The sequence below is a fragment of the Mirounga leonina genome, unplaced genomic scaffold (assembly GCF_011800145.1).
Source record: "Mirounga leonina isolate KUSES-001 unplaced genomic scaffold, KU_Mleo_1.0 Mir_357, whole genome shotgun sequence".
Taxonomy (NCBI): Eukaryota; Metazoa; Chordata; class Mammalia; order Carnivora; family Phocidae; genus Mirounga; species Mirounga leonina.
The window spans coordinates 12,270,605-12,295,773 of NW_023270702.1; the positions used below are offsets into that span (position 1 = coordinate 12,270,605).

At 37.9% G+C, this 25,169-nt stretch overlaps 1 protein-coding gene across 14 annotated transcripts in view; it reads right to left on the reverse strand.

Moving 5' to 3' along the window:
* Positions 1–22,122, reverse strand: part of CAMK2D (calcium/calmodulin dependent protein kinase II delta) — a 326,351-nt gene extending 304,229 nt beyond the window's left edge. For all 14 annotated transcript variants that reach the window (XM_035030322.1, XM_035030317.1, XM_035030320.1 and 11 more), the window contains exons 1-2: positions 21,432–22,122; positions 19,721–19,815 (exon numbers count right to left, since the gene is read on the reverse strand). In XM_035030322.1, coding sequence (XP_034886213.1) covers positions 19,721–19,815; positions 21,432–21,496 — 160 coding nt within the window. In that variant the 5' untranslated portion in view covers positions 21,497–22,122. The remainder of the gene's footprint in view (positions 1–19,720; positions 19,816–21,431) is intronic.
* Positions 22,123–25,169: the final 3,047 nt, after the last annotated feature.

Consider the following 25,169-nt stretch of genomic DNA (forward strand, 5'->3'; position numbering starts at 1 on the left):
GCACTCTTTTTTAATTGTTATGTTAATCACCATACATTACATCATTAGTTTTTGATGTACTGTTCCATGATTCATTGTTTGTGTATAATACCCAGTGCTCCATGCAGAACATGCCCTCTTTAATACCCACCACCAGGCTAACCCAATCTCCCACCCCCCTCCCCTCTAGAACCCTCAGTTTGTTTTTCAGAGTCCATCGTCTCTCATGATTCGTCTCCCCCTCCGATTTCCCCCCTTCATTCTTCCCCTCCTGCTATCTTTTTTTTTTTAACATATATTGTATTATTTGTTTCAGAGGTACAGATCTGAGATTCAACAGTCTTGCACAATTCACAGCACTTACCAGAGCACATACCCTCCTCAGTGTCTATCACCCAGTCACCCCATCCCTCCCACCCCAACCCCCACTCCAGCAACCCTGTTTGTTTCCTGAGATTAAGAATTCCTCATATCAGTGAGATCATATGATACATGTCTTTCTCTGATTGACTTATTTTGCTCAGCATAACACCCTCCAGTTCCATCCACGTTGTCGCAAATGGCAAGATCTCATTCCTTTCGATGGCTGCATAATATTCCAGTGTATATATATATCACATATTCTTTATCCATTCATCTGTCCATGGACATCTTGGCTCTTTCCACAGTTTGGCTATTGTGGACATTGCTGCTATAAACTTCGGGGTGCACGTACCCCTTCGGATCCCTACATTTGTATCTTTGGGGTAAATACCCAGTAGTGCAATTGCTGGATTTAGATAGCACTCTTAAAAATCCCCACTGTTCACAACTGCCAAAAGGTGGGAGCAACCTAAGTATTCACCAACAGATGAATGGATAAACAAAATGCGGTATATCGATACAACAATATTATTCAGCCTTAAAAAGGAAGAAAATTCTGACACATGCTACAACATGGATGTACCCTGAGGATATTACACTAGGTGAAATAAGCCAGTCACAAAAGAACAAACAATGCAGGAGTTCACTTATATGAATGAGGTCCCTAGAGTAGTCAAATTCAGAGGCAGAAGGAACAATGGTGGTTGCTAGGGGCAAGGGGGAGGAGAGAATTGGGCTAAGGGGAGGACAGAATTGAGGGCTACTGTTTAATGGGTATGGAGTTTTTAGTAAGAGAAGATAAAATTCTAGAGATGGATACTGGTGATGGTTGCAGAACAATGTGAATGTACTTACACCACTGAACTATATACTTAATGTGCCTTGCAGTTTTCCTCATTTCTCACAAATCCAAATTAGGCTTTCAAATAACAAAACATTAAGCAAATTGCTTAAGGTCATCTCGCTGATGTCAGAAATTAAAGTTTACAACTCTGTACGAAAGAAATGGTAAATCACAGCTTTTATATATTGCACACGCACAGAATGAGCAAAAAATCAATGTATTTCTTTGAAAATCACTTTGTGAGAAGGAAAAACTAAGCTAGATGAAACAAATTAAATGTCTATTTATGAAATCACTGTACTTTGTTTTCTGATAACTCTCCCTAAATTAGCCCTGAATAATACAAGATGGTCTGTACATGTTCCCCTCCAATCATCCTCCACAAATAATGGTTTCATGTGGCTGTTTAAATATACCCATATAAAAACCCACATGGGAGAAAGAATGTGTGGGAAAGTTAGCCAGTCTCATATTTCCAGCTGACTTGCCAACCTGATTTTTTAAAATGAAAATAGGATATTGCATAATGAGCGAATACACAAAATATTTTTAATGTGTTGTCGTCCTACTTGGATGCTGGCAAAAATAAGTAGTACTTTTCATAATTTCTACATCTCCTTCTTAGGAATCCTGTGTGTGTGTGTGTGTGTGTGTGTGTTCAAAAAGACTACATAATACATGCCTCTATTATGCTTCCATTCATAAACACATGGTCTGAATGAAAAATATGATACTAAAAAATAAAATGAAATAACATTACCAGATATTCACTATTTCAAATACTAAGGCAAACTTTTCCAGTATGGATTTCTCCATGTCACCAAAAATTTCCTGAGCAAAGTCAACTCTGACTTAAAAGCCTATTAATCTAACCTAGTCTTTAAAATTAATTACAGCATTTTATGAAAGATGTAATGTGGGGAACAATACTTATTAACTCACTTGAAAATACACATCAAATTATTAATATATACAATATAGAACCCACCCAAAAATGTCCCGCCATCAGTGCAAAGCAGGGTTTTAATGTTATGAAAAATAAATATTAATTGTGTATTAGAATATCCCTTCTAAAAAGCAACTTCCTTAGTTCTTTTCCATTCCTAAAATGTTTACAGCATTTAGAAGTACAGCACATGGAAATACTCCATAGATGGGATAATCTTGTATTATCAGGCAGGTCAAGAAAATACAATACTGCAAAAGAAAACAAATTTGTCATCCAAATTTCATGGGAAAGAAAGGCAGGGTGCTGCATTCTTAGGCCTTCACCAAATCCTAAATTCACTTTTCAATGTAGAAGATGAAAATGAAACTTCTCACTGATTATCAGTTAATCTGAGATTTTAGTGAAAGACAACTTCAGCCTACTTATCTCAGTCCTCATGGCCCCTGTCACCCCAAGCATTCCCCAAAACAGTTCCCACCTCAGAAGCAAAAATCCTAGCAAATTTTATACCACTGTCAACAGACTATGAGTATGTACCACAGCCTGGAAGGTAACATGCAGAAACAGGCACCTCTCTGACAAAGGGGGAACAGAAGGGGTAGGTCTAGGATTAAGAATTTAACCACACTTTCCATTCAATCAACAGAAAAATACCCATCTGCATCAATATTCTAACAAAAGCCCCAGATACAAATAATGATCCCCATGCCAAATTCTTTCTAGTAACAGCGAACGTGAGTAAAGAGATCGCACAGGAATAGACAGATTGGATGATTCTTTGACATGAAACAGATGTTCCTTTCAACTCTGGTCACAGCTATTTTAAAATAATGGTTAAATAAAGACCTTTTTACTTGGTGTTATATCTCTATTCCTACACATGAAGGGAAAATGGTCATAATTCACTTTCTTCCACTGAAACTATTTCCATTTTTATCTCACATCAAAATATCTAAATTACAATACTTTGTTACCTATTTGTTACATACACGTGTCATAATGCAAATTAATCAGGTTAATAACCAATAATTCTTACACTATAACTATAGAGTACTATCTATGTCATAAACTCTTCACTTTACATTTCTTCAATGTATGTGTGTGTATGTTTGCATGTGTATAGTATTTCCTCCACTCCTAGGTATATATGCAAGAGAAATAAAAACATAGGTCTATACAAAAAACTTGGGACACAAATGCTCATAGCAGCATTATTCATAGTACCTGAAAAGTGGAAACAAACCAAATGTTCATCAACTGATGGATGGATAAACAAAATGTGCTAAATCCATAAGATGTAACGTTATTCAATAATAAAATGTGCTACAACATGAATGAACCTTGAAAACATTATGTTAAATTAAAGAAGCCAATCAGAGAAGACTATATAATGTATGATTCTACTTAATATGAAATGCCCAGAAAAGAAACGAATCTATAGAGAAAGAAAATAGATTAGTGGTTGCCTGGAGTTGAGGAAGATGAGGAGAAGCAAGAACGGGGAATAACTGCTAAAAAAATAAGAGGTTTCTTTTTGGGGTTGATGAGTCACATTTAATGTCAAAACCTTAACTCCTGATTTCCCACCACAATCCAATTCTACTCCACTATTCTCCATCTCAGTTAACAGTACCACCATTAGATAGTTGAGCCAGCCATAAGTCCAGTAGTCATGCCTCTTCATTTTCCTTCATATCTCACAATCTTTCCAGTAGCAAGTCCTATATTTTCTCCTTCCAAAAAATATCTTCTCCCCTATCTTCACATCTCCCATAGACTGCAAGACTCTCCTAGTCTTACTCTCATTCACATATCCTTACAATTTATCTTCCACCTGGCAGCCACAGAAAGATGTTTTAAGCCAAAAGCTGGTCACATCACTTCCCTGCTGCACATCCTCAAAATGGCTTATGACTGCTTTTAAAATAAGTTGCATATTCCCTAACATTGGCCAAAGGGCTCTACCCAATCTGTCCTCCGCCTACCTCCCAAGATCATTGTGTGCTTCTTTCCTCCTTGCTAATTAACACTCCAGCTATGATTACTTTCTTCCTATCCCTGTGCAAGCCCGTTGTCACCTTGGTCCTTTGGCCTGGAATTTTCTTCCCTCACATTTTCTCATGGTTTGCTTCTTCTCATCATTAATGCCTCAGCTCAAACGTTACATCCTCAGAGAGGCCTATCTAAAGTAACCTCACTTTAGGTCACTAACTTGGTAGTCCTTTTTATCTACCTCATAGCACTTATCGATCCAGATGATTCTTCCAGCCTCTCCTATACCAAAGTTGCTCACCTCTATATCTTCCAAAATCAACAACTGTGTCTGCACATAGCAGCTGCTAAGTATTTGTTAAATAAGTGAATGAATGAATGAACGATGACTGATACAATGAGGGTAAGATAAGACATGAGATACTATGGGAACTAGAGAAACAAAGTCCAGAGCTACAAAAGCATCAGCATAAAAAACATAAAATTTCCAATTATTACACAAAAGCTAATAACTGAGAAAGTTGTAAAGATGCTTTCTTTTCTAGAACTTAAAAGTCTGAACTCAAGACAATCTTCTTTATGAGAAATCGGGTGGTAGAGGGACAGAAAAAGTAGGAGTAATTAAATATTAAATATCAATAGTAATAGCAAAGGGAGAAAGTGAGAAAATGAGTAAGGGAGCAGAAAAACATTTTATGCAAAAAGAAAAAAATGACACACATTCTGATCACATCTACCTTGATAACAATTGTTGGGTTCATTGCTTTTCTCAGGGAGCAAAGAAAGCTTTGCTTTTTCGGTGAACTTAGAAAAGCCAAATGAAAAATGACACAGACTTTTAAGAAAATTAAGAATACCAATGCTTTGGGGAAAAGCTGTCAAACCAAAGTCCTTATCATCATAGACAATGAACCAGAGATATGGAGATAGGAAAGTAAGCAAGGCACACAAGAAATAAAATATTCACAATGATAAACCTTACAAACTTTGGTAATAAAACATCTAAAATGAACTAGCTTATGTCTTTACAGTTTTATTTCATATTCCTGATCTGCAGTAATTTTTCTACATAAACAGTGCCTTCCTACTGATGAAATTATGTACAACTCTGAACCATTAAAAGCTGCCTGCAGAGGCTTTTGTTTATGCAGAGAAATTGAATGAAATTGAAGAGAAATAAGGGAAATTTAGATTCTGAATTGAAGATCCCCCAGGCTTCTCTTTCAGATAAAAAAAGAAATCTGCTACCAAACATTCCTAAATGGAATTATTCTGTCATTCTTGTAGAATAAAATTTTCTTCCCAAGCTTCTGCTTTCTAACTGCCTCCCTACCTCATCTCTCCTGCTGGATGTACCCAGAGAGAACAAAACAGAATGAAAATGGCAAGGGCTTTTGCTATTACTTAGGGTTGGGTTTTAAATTCTAGCTGCTCTATTCTTACTAGCTATACAAACTAAGGAAAATTAATGTGCTTTAAAAAAAAAAAAAAGGCTTTTTCTCCTTAAATGTTTAAAAAGCACCAGGATCCCCATTGCCTCACCCTGTCAAGCCCTAATGGGTTCCTAGACACCTCTCTGGTCACTATGGGGCTAGATTTATGTTAGCTGTACCTGTTAATGATCCACTGCATAATACGTTTGGTGGACTCTTCTCTACAAACTCCAAAGACCATAACAAATATGTTTTCCCAAGCTCTCAATCCTACTTCTATTAGTCTCAGCTGAACTGTAACAGTCTCCTTCATCTCAAAACATCTCAGCATGTGTGCTACCTTCTCATTCTCCTGCTATCCTGCTAGCTCTACAGGAAGAATGTCTTTCTTCCTAAACAAATCTGTTCCCACTAACACCCAACAGTCTCCATGGCTGCCCAATAACTTTTACACTTTTGCCTTGCATTATCAGTCTTTCTATTCCTTACTAATTTTTGTCTGTCTTCCTCCAAATAAGCTTCAGCTTTATTTATCACCAAAGTTGATTCCCTTGACCTGGCTAATCCCTGGAATTACTCCTGAGTATGTCTGGCTCTTTTTTCCTGTTTTATAAAACAAGCAAGGTTTTTCATGTTATCTCCATTTATTCTTTAATCCCAAGAAATAATTTTTCTTTATCCATTAGCAAATACTTGTTAAATACCTATTATATTTCATCCTATATGCTCAGTTACAAGAATGTAGGGATGAATAACAAATTGGCCCAATCCTCATGATCTCTTTCTGAACACTACTGAAATTCTGCCAAATGAAAACCCTTTTCTCAGTCTTCATTTCTCTCTACTTCTCAATCACACTGAATGTGTTTTATCACCAACCCCTCCTTTGCAAAACTTCTCTCCCTCAGAGTCAAAGCACTGAACTCTCCCGGTTTCCTCCTCCTTTTTTGACATATCTTTCCATTTCTTACACTAGTCCTATTTCCTCCTTTCATCCATTAAAATGGATATATTCCCCCATACCACTGTCTTAGGCTCTCCATTCCTTTCTTTTTATATTCTCCCTTTTCCGACCTTTTCCATTAGTATGGGTTTTACCATCGACTCTGGGCAGACAAATCACAAATAGTAGCTAAGTTGATTATTGCTGTTTTATAGGTAAGGAAACCAAGGCTTGGAGAAATCAGGAAGTTTGTCCAAGATCACAAGGACTAGGAAGTAGTAGAGCCAGGTCTTGAACCCTAGCAATCTGATTTCAGAGCCAATGCTCTCAACCAATACAATATATTGCCCTGCTTCCTGAGGCCATTTCTCAAGGATCACACCCAATTTTCAGTGGTGTTTTAGATCTTTTTTTTTTTAGATTTTTTTTTTAATTTATTCATGAGACACAGATAGACAGACAGAGAGAGAGAGAGAGGCAGGCTCCCCACAGAGCAAGGAGCCCGATGCGGGACTCGATCCCAGGACCCCGGGATCATGACCTGAGCCGAAGGGAGACTCTTAACCGACTGACCCACCCAGGTGCCCAGTGGTCTTTTAGGATCTTTCAACCTGAATATGTTGCTTGTACATCAAACACATGTCAATTCATCATCTTTATCAAGATCAGTTGATTTTGACTTAATTTTTTACCTGAAAATTACGTTCCCCATTATTCAAACTTCAAACCTCAGTTATGCTTATATCCTCTCTCTTCCTTGTCCTTTTATATCTTAAGATTTCAGAACTCAGTATCTCACATTCTTCGCCAATCCATCCTGCTTATTCACTGCTGCCAAATAATGTCCTAGATGCCCTCTTTAACGTGTCTTCACATATTTAAGACAATAATCTCAGCTTGGCAATCAAACACTTTACATGGTTTTAAGCTTTTATTCTTTTAAAAGATTTATTTGAGAGAGTGGAAGGGGGGGAGGGAGCACGTGCATCCAGTGGGGAGAGGGGCAGAGGGAGAGGGAGAAAGAGTCTTAAGCAGACTTCCCGCTGAGTGCGGAGCCTGACGCTACATGGGGCTCCAGTTCACAACCCTGAGATTACCACCCCAAAATTGTGACCCTGAAATCATGACCTCAGCTAAAACCAAGAGTCGGTGCTTAACCAACTGTGCCACACAGGCGCCCCTAAGCTTTTTTCCCTGATTTCCCACAGATTTTTTTTTTAAGATTTATTTATTTGAGATTGACAGAGAGCATGAGTGGGGGCAGGGGCAAAGGGAGAGGGAGAAGCAGACTCCCTGCTAAGCAGGGAGCCCAACACAGGGCTCCATCCCAGGACCCTGAGATCATGACCTGAGCCGAAGCCAGACGCTTAAGCAACTGAGCCACCCAGATACCCCCAGATTATCTATCTTTTGCCTAAACAGGTATTTTTGGCTCTTCCCCGAATGTTATATGACTTCTTGCACCCCAGTGTCTTTGTTCTTCTTTCCTTCTATCCACCCACCTTAATTTCTACTTCCTCATTATTACTTTGCTTGTTTCCAAAACTAAATGTCATTTCAGTACATTGAATCATCATATTACATTCTTCTGCTACTCATCTTTATCTCTTCTATAATTATATGTGTCTCCTATTCTCCAAACCAGGCTGTAAGTACTTTGTGGGAACTGACCATGTTTCATTATTTCTATGTCCCTTACAGCTTGCTTTGCCCAAGAATAATACAAATGGTTCTCTTCTACCACCTTTTAGAAAATGCTAGCCTTGCTTTCTTCCCTCAACAACAGTACACATTAACTATCATATTCCTCACTATCAAATGTTAAACTTCCAAAGGTACATAGTCACACCGATGAAAAGTGAGGTAGAGTTTATTTTCTTGGGGATAAAGCAGGATATCAAATGATAGAACATTTTTAGGAATAAGGCTACTGACTGACCCAGAGACTTAACCAAATTCCAAATTAGGTAATTAACTCCTTACTACCTAAATCTCTCTCCCCTATGCTCCTTCAGCTGGGTAATACTGCCTCCTCTATTTCCCGGCTCTGGCTCTGGAGGGAATGTGATGTGCACCATGAAACAGTTGCAACATGCTACTTGGGGATGGCAGGCCTTACAGCTCTGGGCACAAGAATCCCTGAATGTCCCTTACGCACACCCCAGAAGTACTAGGAGACTCATTAGGGAATGTCTTAAGACTCTTGAATGAAAGATGCTAAATACAAGAATTTTTCAAAGGACTCATTTCACACTCCCTCTCCCCAACACTTTTTTTTTTTTCAAAGCTTGTTATTGAAGGTCCGAATAAAACATTTTCATGCAGGGTGGGGAGAAATTATCCTCTCAAAGCTAAGCGCTATTTTTAAAACTGACCTTGTGTGTGTTCACAGAATATTTCTAATGCTGGCCTTTCTAAATTTGGATTTATTCCATTTGGATTATTCAAAACTTATATCTTAAAGTCTCTAATAAAGTTTGCAAAAGTTCAACAAATATTAATTCGATTTTTAGGGATCATTACTATTTTAAAAGATAAACTATCCCAGTGATCCTTCAGCCATCCCTGTTCATGCCTTACGACCCTCTCTTTATTATGTCATTGGCAGAATATTGACACTATGATTATCAGGACTAAATGAAGGATACAAAGCTACAGGCAATCGAGTAATTGGTTGTCAATATAAAACATATGTTTTTTCTTTCAAACCAACTAAGGTTAACAATTTTGTTTGCCCTTTTCCTGAACATAAAGATGCATAGAAAGCAGTCAACCCAAAAGTTTTTTCCAAAAATGATTTCCAGATCACATTAGAGAAAAGTAAGTCTCAATCCTATTTACAGAAGGCAAACTTTTCTCTTTGACAGTTTTTTCTTTGCCCTCTCCAATTCTACTAAAATGAAAAAATGAAATCGGGAGATCTATATTCAGGAGAACAGAAGTGGACTGTGACCCTCAAATTTCTGCTTGTATTCTGGAATTAGAATTTTTTCCAACCTACATTCTAATAACTGTATCAACCTTGAATCACTGCTTTTGAAGTCAACAGGAGATTTTCTGCTCAACAAAGCTCCTACCTCAACTCCAAAATATTCTACCATGAATTTCATAAATTATAGAGAAGGTAAAACAGTATTTCCTCCTTTGACTTATACAGTCCTTAAATTAATAAACTGGGGAAATCTTACAAAATTTTTTTTTTTTTTTTTTACAGCTGTAAGATCCTTTTAAAAACGGAGAGAACATATTGCATGGTTGAACTTAGCTAGGGAAGTTAAATATCTAAAATGAAGTTATCTTCTAAGTAGTAGATGAGTAAATGAGTAAATTCCCATTATTTAATGATGGGAATAAATGACTATTTTCCAAGCACCAGCTTGTGCTAAATTATATCACAGAATTAATCTGACTGTGCAATCGTGAGCTTTCCTTAAAAATTTTTTTGAAAAGGCAATAGTTGGAAATAATGTATACAAACCTTACTGTTAAAAGTTCTGGGTCCCTAAATGTGTATTCATTAATCATAAAATGATGCAGTTTGGGAGTCATGCAATCATTCATTTTATTCAATAGATATCTGTGAAGGGTACCAGGTACTAATCCAGACAATGGGAATTCCGGCAGAGAATATTAAACATCTTACTTTTGGTTTTGAACAGAAACCTATAAACATTTTTTGCAATAGTTATTAATCTAATACCACAACTGCAGAAACTATCTAAAACTTTCCTTGTTTATAAACACCAATGGAATTCCTCAGGGCACTTCTACAATACTGGTTGATAATTAAAAAAAAAAAAAAAAAACCCTCTAATTATCCTCCTCCCCTTTATCTTCCACTTAGGCACTTAATTTTTTTTTTTGTATTGCCCCAGAGCTAAATAAAACAAAATGTGAGGTTGATAAGCTGCTATTCCTCTCTTATCAGCTGTTCATCCCTAATGACTCAGGGCTGTAAAATCCCACAACCCACTTATTTAATACCTTCCAACAGATCTTGCTGTACTCAGTAATTCACTGCAAAAAAAAAAAAAAAACAAAAACAAAACAAAAAAAACAACAACTTTCCATCTCTTTTCATCAGTTTTTTGCATGCTTTTGTGAAAATTTATACATGATAAGTCAGTCACTCTGGGTACAAAAAGTATACATCTATCTTCTTTTAAGTTTGCTCTTTACTGACACTTCCTGATTACCTCACTTCTCATGAATTTTTTATTTTTTAAAGATTTTATTTATTTTAGAGAGACAGAGAGAGAGAGACAGAGAGCATGAGTGGGGGGAGGGGCAGAAAGAGAGCATCTCAAGCAGACTCTGAACTGAGCATGGAGCCTGACTTAGGGCTCAGTCCCAGGACCCTGAGATCATGACCTGAGCCAAAATCAAGAGTCAGATGCTTAACCGACTGAGCCATCCAGGTGCCACTCTCATGAATTTTTTATTTTTTTATTTTATTTTATTTTTTATAATCTTTTTTTTTTTAAGATTTTATTTATTTGAGAGAGAGAATGAGAGAGAGCACATGAGAGGGGGGAGGGTCAGAGGGAGAAGCAGACTCCCTGCCGAGCAGAGAGCCCGATGCAGGACTCAATCCAGGGACTCCAGGATCATGACCTGAGCCGAAGGCAGTCGCTTAACCAACTGAGCCACCCAGGCGCCCATCTCATGAATTTTTTAAATAATTTCCTATTAGTTTATCTTTTCTGTCCATCTTTAAATTCAAAATTGGTTATTTTCAAACATTTAAAATAATGTAATGATAGCATGTGTATGGCATTACTGAAGTGGTACCAATGGACACACAGACCATGAAAATCATAACCCCTTATCATTGAGCCACTTTATATTACATGATAAAAAACGGCAGTAAGAATTTACACAGAGTTGCTCAAAAACTTTCTAAATTATACAAAACTCTTTCCAAAATAGCATAATTTGGCATCAAGGAACTAATGAAATAATTTATGAATTAAAGATTATTTTATAGAGTTAGTGTATTCCATTTGACATGAAGCCTTAACTCAATTTTCACTTACTTTATCTGTCACAGGTCTGTCTTTGTTAAGCATATGTCTTCTTCTAGACACAGAATCTTATTTGCTTACTCATCCATTTGTCCACTCACTCAACAAACATTTACAAGTATCTTCAATACTGTAATTACTGTGCCAGGCACAGATTCAAAGGTAAGCTTAAAAATGTCCACAAGATGTTTGAAAGCTACAACATATATAACTAAAATACAAAAGGAGAAATGTGAGATCAGCTGCTTAAGAAACATGAAAAAGCTATTCATAGGAGGAGGAAAAGAATCACTTCAGCCTAGAGAAGGAAAGGAAGGGTGGAGAATAAGTTAGAGACAGCATCATGGAGGTGGCAGCACCTGAATGGAGTTTTAAAGAAGGATTTCAACAACACTAGATGTACTCATTCTTTCTGGAGGGTGGAGCCAGAACTTTCTCCCTTCCTTTGAACAGGCTGCTTACTTTGCCTGGACAACCATTTCTCCCTCCTCTACCAGGCTCAACTGCCATTCAAAAACACAGTCTCACACATCTCTTCAAGAAATCTGTGATAACAACCTCCTCCAGCCTGTATCTATATGAAAGCCCTGTGCATAATTCTATTATAGTCCTCAAAAACTATACTATACTTGCCAGGTTATCATCCACACCAATAGACCACAAAATACTTGAGGGCAGATCTCTGTCTTTCACCTATGTATCCCTAAAATTTATCAAGATGCCCAGCACAGTGGGTAATGATGAACTACATAAATGAAAAACAACAAAACAAAACATGATAGGGCGCCTGGGTGGCTCAGTTGGTTAAGCGACTGCCTTCGGCTCAGGTCATGATCCTGGAGTCCCGGGATCAAGTCCCGCATCGGGCTCCCTGCTCAGTGGAGAGCCTGCTTCTGCCTCTCTCTCTGCCTGCCTCTCTGCCTACTTGTGCTTTCTCTCTGTGTGTCAAATAAATAAATAAATAAAAATCTTTAAAAAAAAAAAAACAAAACATGATAATCGTCGGCTGGAGAACCTGTTTAGCAAGCTGTTTAAAAGAGCTGAAGAAAAAAAGAACTCAAGTTAGACTGGTGAAAAAGGAAAAGATGGAAAGTGTTGAGATGGGTTAAGGAAAAGAAAGAAAATCAAGCACGCTTGAAAGTCCAGGAAAATTATGGCACCATTCATAGAAGGAGGAAATTACTGAGTCCACCAGGGAAGAGTAGAGTTTGGGCCTGGATTACTAATAAATACACTTAACAGCAAAAATTCAAGTTATCAGAACACGTCTCCAAAAATCCCAGAAGTATTTCTTTACGAAAATATCAAATTTTAATTTAAACACTAATGCCATGATGTGGCATATCTCAACTCTATAACTTCTCTATAAGATAGAATAAAAATCTAATCATCACTAACTATATTTACCTTTAATAAGGTAGTTTTATATAACTTGCTCTTGCTTTATTTCAATGTGTAGGCATCATCATTAATGAAATTGTTTCAAAAAGACATAGGGAGAAAATAATTTCCTATTACTATATAAATTCCAAATAATTTAAGCCTTCCCTTGCCTTAAGGGATAGGGTAAAATTATATACTAATATGAGAATTAATGCAGTTTATTCCATAAATTTATGCATATACAATATAATACATATACATATACAATTAAATATATCTAGATAATGAGAGCATAGATTTTCCATTGGTAACTGATTGGCCAACTGAAATCAACCAATTAATTAAAAAGTTCCAGGGCATGGAGAAATAAAAAGAGATTTCTCTCCTAAAAAAAGAGATAGTGATTAACTCTTGGAGTAAGACAACAGATGGGGATCAGAAAAGAACATACAGGTAGCTTCAAAAGTATAGGGAATACTCTAGCTATCGAGTGGAGGTTTATTGGGTGCTTACTGTTTCCAACTATATAAAATATAATTTCATATATAAGATTTTATGTAATAAAAATTTTTTAATCCCTATGTAATCTAACTAAAAATGAAACTCTTAGGTAGAATCAACAGTTCATAAATATTACATGACAATATTATCTACATACCTTTTTATGACTTGCTGCACCTAAGTTATTTTTCCAACATATTAATATAAAACTGTCAAGTTTTATAATTTATAAATTTTATAAAATTTTATAAAATATTTATAAAACTTGACAGTTTTATATTTTTTCTTTCACTTGCCACATTTTTGTATGAATTTGACACATACAACAGTGTTGTCTAACAAGAAACAACAAAACAGCAAACATTTGTCTTCCATCCTTCACTGGTTAAACAAGATGAGCCAGAGAAATAGAATGCCTTTCTGAGTACCTCTGTGCTTTGGTTAAGGACTGAGTTTTTCTTTTCAGCAACATGTGAATCATTTAGAAGAAGTAACCCTAGGAACTTATTGTATATTGAGATATTTTCAATCAGTTAATCAATTAATTTTACCAAAACACTTCATTCTTCTGTAATCGTTTCCCTACTGTTTTAGTAAGATTTTTCACTACATTGTTTTCCTTCCAGAAAACAGCACAGAGGGACTGTCAAACTTCAGTTTGATTTTAAGTTACTGCAGCAATTAAAACACTATCTTCTCTCACAAGTTGGAACTCGAAATATATTTTCCCAAAGAAATAATCAATTCTATATGTTGCACTGAGAAAATGAAAGATGTGTAAGACATAGTCCTTTTTATGAAAGGCCCTGAATAATCTCTCCAAATTGTTTATTTAGACTTTGGTACTTGAGCCCTATCTGCATTATAGTTTTAAAAATGTATTTAAATCCATATTATATAAAAGCCTTTCTTTATCTCTTCAGGCAGAAATAATCTTTCCCTCCTTTGAAAATCAACAGCACTTTATTCATGCTAGACTTAAACCATTTATGTCTTCTATGATGTCTACTTGTGTAGATAGACTTACTTTTCCTAACACTCTGCCTACTGTACTCATTCAATATTTATTAAATAAAAATAAATAAGGCCACATACGTGAATGTGCTTAGTAATCTATAAAGTAGTATGAAATGTAAATTACTACAAAGGTTTTTGTGTTTAGAGTAAAAATATTGCTAAGATTCCACTTAATGTGTAGCAGTGCAATTTACTAAACAATCATTAACTAATTGTCAATAATAAAAAAAAACACTGTGTACACCATACCCTAGTAAATGCAGAGAGACAGATGTTAAAAAAAAAAAAAAAGAAAGAAAAATGCCAACTCAGCCCTAGAGACACTAGGAGTTGGTCTGCCACAGTATGAGCCCAAGAAAAAGACTTTTAAAAATTAAATAAAATTCTAGTTAACAAATGAAGTTAAATGCCCAAGACAATCCTAGTATGTGCTTTATAACAGTTCATGATTATTAACCTTAAAAGGGCCCATAAAAATTTACTAATTTTTACACCAAGTTGATTCAGTATTTCAAGGGAAATGAAAAGTATTAATCTAACTGTATAAACAATGAAGGTTCTCCAGGTGTTCAATTCCTACTGCATGATCAGTCAGGCAGAGGTTGACACTAGTTATTAGTATCACAGTAAGGTATCTGACAACCACCTTCTTTATTAAGTTTGCCTATTTTAATGATGCTGGAATACAGAAAAGATTATTGTTTCCTAGAAAAGCAGATTTACATTTTTATCTCCTAACCAGTCTGGACAACAATAAAATTCTCATTCACCAAAAGAGGAAAATAGATATCTAATATCAAAATCTATGTCAGAATGCAAATACGACTAAACATAACTAAAGGACACTAAATCCTAAAAATGATACATGCCACTTTGGGGCCCAATAATTAAAGAGCCATAGAAATTCCATATGCAAAAATAAAAATAATTTACTAGTTTATTCTTAAAACATTGCTCCAACCAAGAAACTTCCAAAAAATATTAATTTGCCCAATTAGCTCCAAATTGCCAAATCAATAATGTATAATCAGAATAACTTGATTCATCTATAACATCTCAGTTCTGCTTTCCAATTTAAGTAACCATAAGGCTGAAAAATGACAGTAATTTCTTGACTGCCTGAATGCCAAGGAAGAAAAAAAAAGTAGGAGTTATTGACATCTCTATTATAACATAAAAAATGACTATTTAAGGACATAAATGCAACATTTAGATTTCATAAATGAGATTTAATTTGGTGTACATGGTCAACTAGTTTTATAAAGTCCTGATTCATAGTCTACGAAGATCATCAATTTGGGAATTAACAAAACTAGCAAAAATCAAAGAATGCCAAATGATTTAATTGTATTATATCTGTGAAGTATTACAGAAATATAAAATGAAGTCTTTTTTTTAACTTTACCAAGGGAGTAGAAAAATTTGTAATAGTGTACTATTTCAAGCTTCTATTGTAGTTTACATTTTACAAATACGATGACTGTGGCATATCAGATCCCATGTAATAAAAAGTGGTTACTAATGATCAGAAATTACATTGGAAAATGAACATCAAGAAGTCATTACTACCATAAAAAAATCTTTTACCACAGGGAGCCTTTAAAATGTGAAATAATCACAAATACTATTTCTAAAGACATCTGCTATCAGAACCATCAGTCCACTGGATTCTGAACTGCAATCACAACCCTTCATGGACTTCACATAACCTGACAATATGTTACAGTTATAAACATGTCAAAATCAACAAAGTATGAAAACCGCAGAGCAAATTAGCATTTGTTAAATACCAACCTAATTGGGACCAAAATTATATAATTTCTACTTCCCATGGTAAAAATAGGAGATAAAATTCTATCATCACTAGCCACCATTTATTAAGCATGTCTTCTAATCCCATCTAATGAAAAACTTAAGACAGAAATTTCATATAAAATATGTTTGAAGCTTTTCTACATTATTTATTTTTAAAACAAGCCAAACTATGTATCAGTGTACTTAATCTATCTGATCAGTATCATATAATGAATGCTCTGTGCATGCACGTGTTAATGCAAAAGGGAAGAAATTCTTCAACAGACTCTGAGTCTCCCAAATATGGTTTGTGTGACTAACAGCTGAGAGGAAATGCAACTGAAACTGTCTGCTGGAAATCCATTAACATCTAGGCACAGGAAAAATGCCTGGGTGACAGTATAGTTGGATGCGCAAATTTGTGCAGGAATATAGCCAAATTTTTGGCAATCTCTCGTGGTCTTAAATGTATTGACAATGGCCTTTCTTTTTCAGTTGTTAATACTACATTTAGAGAACATTATTTGAGTTGGAGGACCTGCCTGGTCTTTAAAACAAACAGGCTTAAAGCTCAGATTTACAAAGACATGGCATTTTAAATAATACAAACAAAAATTTGTACAAAAAATTATATGCTCCACAAAAAGTGCTATGCACAGCCAAAAGAAAACAAATCAGTACGTTAAGGAAAATAATGTATGCTAATTTACATATCATTCTAATTTCCCTTTAAATATATTATCTTAAAATTTTTCTGCAAAGATCATTTTAAGGATTATTATAGTCTGAGAAGGGAATGTTTTTAAAGGAATGTTCATATTTTAAAGCATATGCTCTTAATATACTACTTTATAGATTACATCTAGTATTTGCTTGTTAAATAAACTAAGTATTTAACTTTACAAACCATTTAATAGCCACATTTGATCCTAGTCACTCTGTACTGAGCCCCTCCTATGTACTCAATGCTGTGAAATATTAAACAATGAAAGCATTTTTAAGAGTTTATAACTTAATATAGGTATAGTTTAAACAAATGTACACATTTAAAGATATAAATATGCTATAAGCAGCTCTAATTGTTGTGGTGATAAAATAAATTGAACGTTCTGCAGGAAAGTACTGTAATATTTTACAAGTGAGCAGTAATAGGTAAAACTGACTCAGTACTTTGCAATTAAGAAGTGATTCTCATAATTTCACTGAATCCTCAAAACAATCCATGATACCCTATGACTACTTTTGCCCCATTTTATTGATGAAGAACCTAAGATCAAAAAAAGGTAAGTAACTAAACCAAATTTACACACTAAGTACTAAAGCCAAGATTCAAATTGGGTTCTCAAAGCTAAATCAAGGCTGCCCCTGGATTTATAATTTTCACATTCTTTCATGTAAGTAATCTCATCTGATCTTTACAACAACCCAAGAGATAATAATAGCAGCTAATATTCACTGAATACATATTATGTATCAGGTGCTCTTCTATATTAATTCACTCCTTACAAACCCTATGAAAGGAAGGGTTACATTATTACTCCATTTTACAGGTGAAAAAATGAAGGCTCATTGAAAATATGTAAATTGCCCAAGATTACACAGCTAATACCTAGGGGAATCAGAATTTAAACCCAGGGCATTTAGTTCCAACACCTGCTTCTTTACCACCTCAATCCTCAGAAGGGTGAACATAGCAGGTTAAGAAACTTGCCCAAAGTCACAAGGAAAGAAAACTGGAGAAGGAGAAGCAGCATGTCTTCTAGCACTTCACCCTAATTACTTTTCCTAAATGTAATTGGAATCACTGAATCCAGATGAGGCAAGGTGGCTTTGGGTGTAGATAGCTCTTTAAAGCAGAGTATGAGCAGGTGAGGAACACTAGCAGGAAGAAGGAATCCCATCAAGTTAGAGAAGACTTATCTTCCATAGACTGGAGGCAGATGAAAGGAAAATAAAATATATGTGAGCAGAGACACATGTATTTGCCTTTCTGATGTAGGGAGTAGGAATTAGGGTAGATGAAGAGGGATGACTCTAATTAAGGAAATCAGTAAAAGTGAAGCACAAGACTGATTTGTTTTGAGAGAAAATTTAAAGCCACTGAGAGATTTTGGATAGGTGTTGTAATGCCTCCAAAAAATTGATACCCCTACTCTTGCCAAAAGTACCTGGCACACAGGAAGAAAACATGTAAGCACTGAAAGAATTACACATTTTCATTTTTTTCTTTTTAAAAACTAAAATGTCATTTACAGATTAGCAACTCCTTTTGACTGTTAAGAACCTTCCTGTGGAGAGAAGAGGGAAAGGGGAATATAATTGAGCATAACGTGCTTCTCATGAGTTCTCAAGCTATGAAGCTATGGTACTGCTTACTTTAGCACACAGACTTTCCTCAGAATGCTGTTAAAATCTGATGAAGGAAATTACAACAAAATCTCGCTCAAATGAATAAACTGAAATGCCAATCTAAACCTCAAGTATATGTAAAAGTAGAATTTGTAACAGATAGGGGGAAAAATCACGGCAGAGATCAAACACAAGGATACCAGGATACTAGGAAGCAGGACTTTTTAGAAGACAAATTAAGTGAGGCAATCTAACCCTAATAGAATTTCTTCACTCATTACTTAAAATAAACCAGGTCACTGAAATGGGCTTATACTGTGGCATTTTGTTCATTTTAATTTCATTTAAATTTCATTAAACCATAAATTCCCATGGAAATACCTTAGACACGTGCTCACAATAATTAGAATGCCTAACATTTCAGTGTAAGTACTTTTGCATGAGTTCAACAAAATAGAAAGAATGCAGTGAGGTCCCTTTAAGTTTTTTGCCTATGTCAACAGCTATTTTATGATAAGAATTATCTCTGTGGCTATAAAGCACATGTAAAATACATTACAGGAGTCCATGAGAAGCCTTAATGCGGAAGATCCAGTAAAGGTCTGGACTGCACACAGACACATCAAAATCAAGCTAAACTTCCTAGAATATAGCAATGATAAATTTTTCCTCCCAAAGCTATTACTGTTAAATATACCTTGATGAATTAAGTTCAAGTGTAACTACAACTGAAATATGATTCAACTGAGCTATGACCTATTTTTCCTCTCAAAAGCAAAAGAGAATAATGACAGTTGTGAGACTTACATTTTTCCATTCCAGGGTATTTCTGAAAGTTATTTCACAGCAGAGCTAAAGGCAAAATGCACTTAGTGACACTTACTTGCTTTAAAATATAGTTATGCATGCTATTGCTCATAGGACAGTTGTAATTATTTAATAATTTGTTGTTAAAATTCATGTGTTCACTTACTTTTAAACTATACATACCAAGAAGCATTCTGGAAGGAAATAATCTCAAAATGTAATAGGACACCTAAGTCTACAGTTCAATTATAAATAACTATATATCTACAGAACAACAGAACCAACATCAACATGACAAATACAAAATTAACATATACTGTATATGTGGTTGAAAATACCCACCCCTAGCAGAAAGCTTTTTGGTGTTGATAATTTTGGCAGCATATTCTTGTCCAGTAGGGATTTTCATACATCTTCTCACCACTGAGAAAGCCCCCCTGAAAACCAATAATTAGCATGTCATCAATATAATCAGCTCTGATATCCCTTTAAAAAATTACAACAATCTGAGCATTTTTATTGCATTTAGTGATTTGTAAAATATCAGTGCACTACAGTAATATCCAGAAAATGAACGATTCTTCCTGGAAACCCAAACCTTCTTTAATGTTGAAGAATAAAAGTAAATTTTATTTAACTGGGAGCACACATTATTAATCAACAAAATGAAAGGAACTGCCAATTATGATGGCTCTTGTTTGCACATGAAATTTGAAAACATTTTACAATCACACTCACACAGCACCAAATGCTCTGAGAAAAAAAAAGAAAGAAACCCTGCAAAGAGCATGGCTGAGGAGGAGCAGCAAAAATCTGCTGCCTATTTATTTTGTGAGAAAAAAAATTAATGTGGCTCCGAGTAAGTAAATATGGCGATTGTTTTCATTAAAATATAAATCTTGGGAACATTTGTGTTGTTTAACAAATCCTGATATGGTGATTTCTCTGTGCCCTGTTTTGAGCTGGGGGAAGGGAGAGATTTGAATTAAGCTGCTCTTCCGACATATTCTCCATGTTTTAACAGCAGACAACATATAAATATATAAGGATATAATTTTCATTACATTTAAAGGATAATTACATTTTCTTGAATTCAATTGTATAAAACAACCACATACATATAAACGCACCCCTTTCATAAGTAATAGTCGACACTAGCGATAGAGGAATTGGGTTTGGGTTGGATGCTACATAAATCGACATTCACGGTTTGGCCCCTAGCTCCCTAAGCACACAGGTCCTCAGGAGGTCTCCGGTCCCCTTCCTTAAATTCTCCGAGTAGTTCTGCCTGTCGGGCGTAGGAGGTCGTTTTATACAACGCTAGGCTACCCTTGGGAAGCTTTCTCTCGGTCTCGAGGTCTTTCCCGTTGCCTGTATAAATAAATCCTCCCAGAGAATGCGAAGAGGCACATGTAAATCGTAGGAAGGATGATGATGAGCGACTAATCTAGTGCAAAGATTAATAGTGGATATGGGGCAGGGGGTCGAGTTCCTTTGGGTGACCCTTTTCCTGGACAGAACAACTACTGGATGCGAAATAGACTCTACGACAAGTTGAACTTTCGGCATCAATAAATATGGCACCGTCTGTGGCAGTGAGTTCTCATCCGTACGTGGGTTGTACGGCCGACACGCCGGCTAACCAGGAGGCATCTCTATTTACAGAAAACATGATCTATGTTGCATTTTACATGGGTTCTTGTTTCCTCTACACACACACACACACACGCTCGCACACTTCTCAGGATGACAGCTACAACTGCAGGGATCGTAAATCCACTAAGTCTCTAGTGCAAGAGGGTGGGGGAGTGGGAGAAGGTGGGTTTAGGATCATCGGAATGGGCCACCAGCTGGGGTGGAGGGTCTTTTCCCGTCTCTGTCCCCTCCTCTTGCTAAGGCAGTACCTTTCTCAGAGCTGCCACACCACTGGCCCTCCTCCCACTCCTCTGGTCTCCCAAACTCCCTCGCCCCACGCGGGAGGCCGGTGGGTCTGGGGTAACGCGACCCGCCCTCTGCTGGAAAGGGAACATGCGGATGCGGGTAAAGCGCTTACTTTCCGAGCTCCTCGAAAAGCTGATACTCGTCCGTGAACCTGGTGCAGGTTGTGGTCGAAGCCATCCTCGGTCCCTGGCTGGGAGCGCGGCAGACGAGACTCGAGCAGACGCGCGGCTTCCCCGGGACTGGCCCCGCGGCACTGTCACCCAGGGCCGCCCTCACTTTCCTCGTCCGAAAGTAGCTCGCCCGGGAGGGAGTGTGCGCAGGGGCGGGGCGGGAGGGGAGATGACCAGAAAGGGTGGCGTGGGGTCTCCTCCCCACGGTCCGCCGATTCTCTTCCTCCTCCTCCTCCTCCTTCTCCTCCTCCTCCTCCGGCCCTTGCTTCCTTCTCCTCTGGACGCTCCACCCGCCCCCCTTCCAGCCCCTCTCTCCAAATGCAGGGGGCAAAGTGCTCAGGAAGAAGGGGCCGGGAAATGGACAACAGCCCGGCACGGGGCGAGAGGCAAGCAGTTGCGAAACTAGCGCACCGGGCTGGAGGGGTAGGGGCGGAGGGGAGGGAGCCCGAGGGGGCGGAGGCCGAGGAGCTGGGAGCGGACAGCTCGAGCCCAGCTGCAGCTGTCAGCAGGCGCGGGCGCGGGGCGCGCCGGGGCTCGGCCGAGCGTGCGCGCCCGGGGCCGGCCTGCCTCCCGCGGGCACCTCGGCTGCCTGACGCTCCCCCACGAGACCGCGCTGCTTCGAGACTGCGCGGCGAGAGAAAAGAGCGCTCGGATGGGGCGAAGCCTAGTCGGCCGTCCCCAGGCCTCCGCCTCCTACCCCCTCACCCCCCCCGCCGCCTCCTCCCACCACTCCCTCGGCCTGCCCGCACCCCTTCCCTCTCCAAGCCCCCTCCTCGCCGGTCCCACACCTCCCTCTAGCGACTCCCAACCCTATGCCTTCGCGGATCTCGCTCTCCCGCCCTGGGTCTCACACTCGCGCAAACCCGTCTAGGGAGAGACCAGGTGGGGGGAGGAGGATGTAGGAGGGAGAAGCCTAGAGAGGGTTTAGGTGAAGGAGGCGAGACGTCAAAATTACCCAGTTAAACTCGCTATAGAGCTGCTGCCTAAATCTGGAATGGATTTAGCGGAAAGATGCGGGGTTAATTAAGTCGTGAGCTGCCTGGGGATGCTGCCGGGGCCCGTGTAGGGCCCCGGCCCTGTTGGGGGCGCGGGGCACTAGAAACCGCTGCAAGCCGACCCGCGAGCCGCGGTGCCCCGGGTGGGAGGGCGAGGTGAGCCACCATTTCATCTCGGCGCCGCTCCGTGTTGACACAGCGGGGGCCGGATGTGGGCAACTGACAGCTTCCTTAGAAGGGTCCCAGCCTCCCACAGCCTCCCAGTGACTCCGGGCCCACCCCAGCAGAAGCCCGTTTAGCGAGGGGCGACGCCCGCCGTGCGCCACGTTTCACTTCTGATATGACTGCCGCCTCACCCTCCACTTCCCCCCGCCGTTTTCTAGGCTGGGTTGCTCAGACTCTGGCAACCCCAGAAGGCCTTTGCTTCGACCATGAATGCTAGAATGAAAGCAAAAACTCCCCCATTGAGCCACACCTTCCTTTCAGAGTAACTCGCTGGAACCTCAGTTAAGTTCTGATAGTAAGGCGGTTTCTCGCGAGATTTCCTGCCCCGGCTGCGGGGGCAGGGTGCTGGGAAGGTTGGGTGTCGGTCACGCGACCCGGTTGGGACTCGCGTCACTGGCGTCACGGGAACACGTTCTAGCCCGTTTTCGTTTTGCGAAGAAAAAAAGGGAAGGGGAGAGAACAGGGCGAGTGTGCGCTGCTTGAATGGTCAAAGATCTGACACATACGTATACTTTGTAGGTAGTGACACATACGTATACTTTGTAAATGACTGTCTGAAAAGCCACTTAATGAAGAATACGTCCTATTCATTAGCATACAGTAGATAGGGGAAAAATAATTATGCATTACGTTTAAAATAAATCGCTGATTGCTAAAACAATCCCTGGGCCATTCTTGCAGTCTTATGTCTTTAATAAACTATGCAACTGCAAATTTAAAGGCAGAACAAAAGGGTTATGAACGGTATTTCCAAACTACTGTCCTTTGTTCTACAACATGGGACCCTAAAAACTTCGCAGTTCTGCTAATTTGTTCATCATTAGCATTCCATCATGGACTCAAAATTCCACAGCTGGAAGATGAAAGATAACTTGGATATACAAACAATCTAAAATTTAGAGGAATTGTTGCTTGCTCCCAGGGGCTGCTACTGATTAGTAAATTACCTTGTCCACGGTTACACATAATCGTTAATTCCCTCATTTCCTCATCTGGGGAATGCTAATCTGCCAATAGTAGAGTTTTTACTTAAGTTTTCAAAATATTTACAAATTTTAACAGTTATTATAACAAACTTGAACTTTGTATGTATTTGTATTCCCAGCGGTAAAAAGCAATTAGAACATTGTGTAAAATGTAATAATACAAGATGATACCAAAAGCTATATGAAGAAAGAAACAGGTGTCTAAGTATTAATAATTGAGCTATAAAATTGAAAAAAAAGATTCAGTCTATGCTAAAGATTTTTAACATATCTTAAATATTTAGCAAGATGGTTCCAAGTTATAATGCAATAATTTAATTTTCTCTGAATCTAAAAATGGAACAAAAAGTAAAATTAAAACAATAAAGATAATATTAAATTTTACAACTCCAGGGAAGAAAAAAAAATTTTTTTAAATATTCAAGTAATGAGGCCTACATAATTACAGTATTTATCTCAGTTATTCAAACTACCAATAATTGTGAATGGTTATGATGATTGTATGATACAATGAAGGAAACGTAACAGTTTTAATACTGATGTATTATTCAACAATAAATGTGTATTTTAAGTACTGCTTACTCAATATTTGTGCTGTTTCTTGATTTATATCTTAGACTGATTAAAATATTTATCTTATTTAAACAAATATTGACAGTTATTTCTGAAGTTTGGGCTTTCTTAAGACAGTAATCCTTCTAAAGTTACACAGAAATTCCACTTGGATTATCATCTCTTGCCTTCTTCCTGGTCTCCTGCTTCTGCCCTTGCCCCCCTTCATTCTAGTCTCTTCACGTCAGGCATAATGGTCCCCTTAAAACTTCAGTCAGAATAAATCATGCCTTTGCTCAAAAACTTCTGAAGGCTTAGCATCTCAATTAGACTAAAAACCGAAATTCTAAAAATGACTTACAAGGCCCTCAGGGATCTGCCCTCCACCCCTACTCCATTAGTCTTCCTACCCTCAATTTGTGCCCTGGCCCATTCTACTCCAGCCACATTCGCCTCTGCTGTTCCTGGAGCATAACTTGGCATGCTCCTGGAACTTCCCGTTTGCTATTCTCTCTTTCCTGGAATATTCATCTCTCCTATTTCATTTCTTCATCTCCTACCAGTATTCTCTCAAATATCACCGTATCAATGCAGATTTCCCTAGCCATTCTATCAATTACTGCACATTTTTCAGACACGATTTCTATTTTCACTGCCTGCTTTGTTTTTCCCCCTTAATATCTACTACCATCTAGTATACTATAAATTTTATTTTTTTCCTTGTTAATTGTCTATACTTCCCAACTAAAATATAAACTCCCCAAGGGCATGAGTTATTGTCTATTTTGTTCACTGCTCTACTTCCAGCAACTAGAATAGTGCCTGGCACATAACAGCTGCTCAATGAATTTTATTGAATGGGCAGATTAATTATTTTGGAGTTTAAATTACCTAATTACAATTTTTATATTAAAGTTAGTTG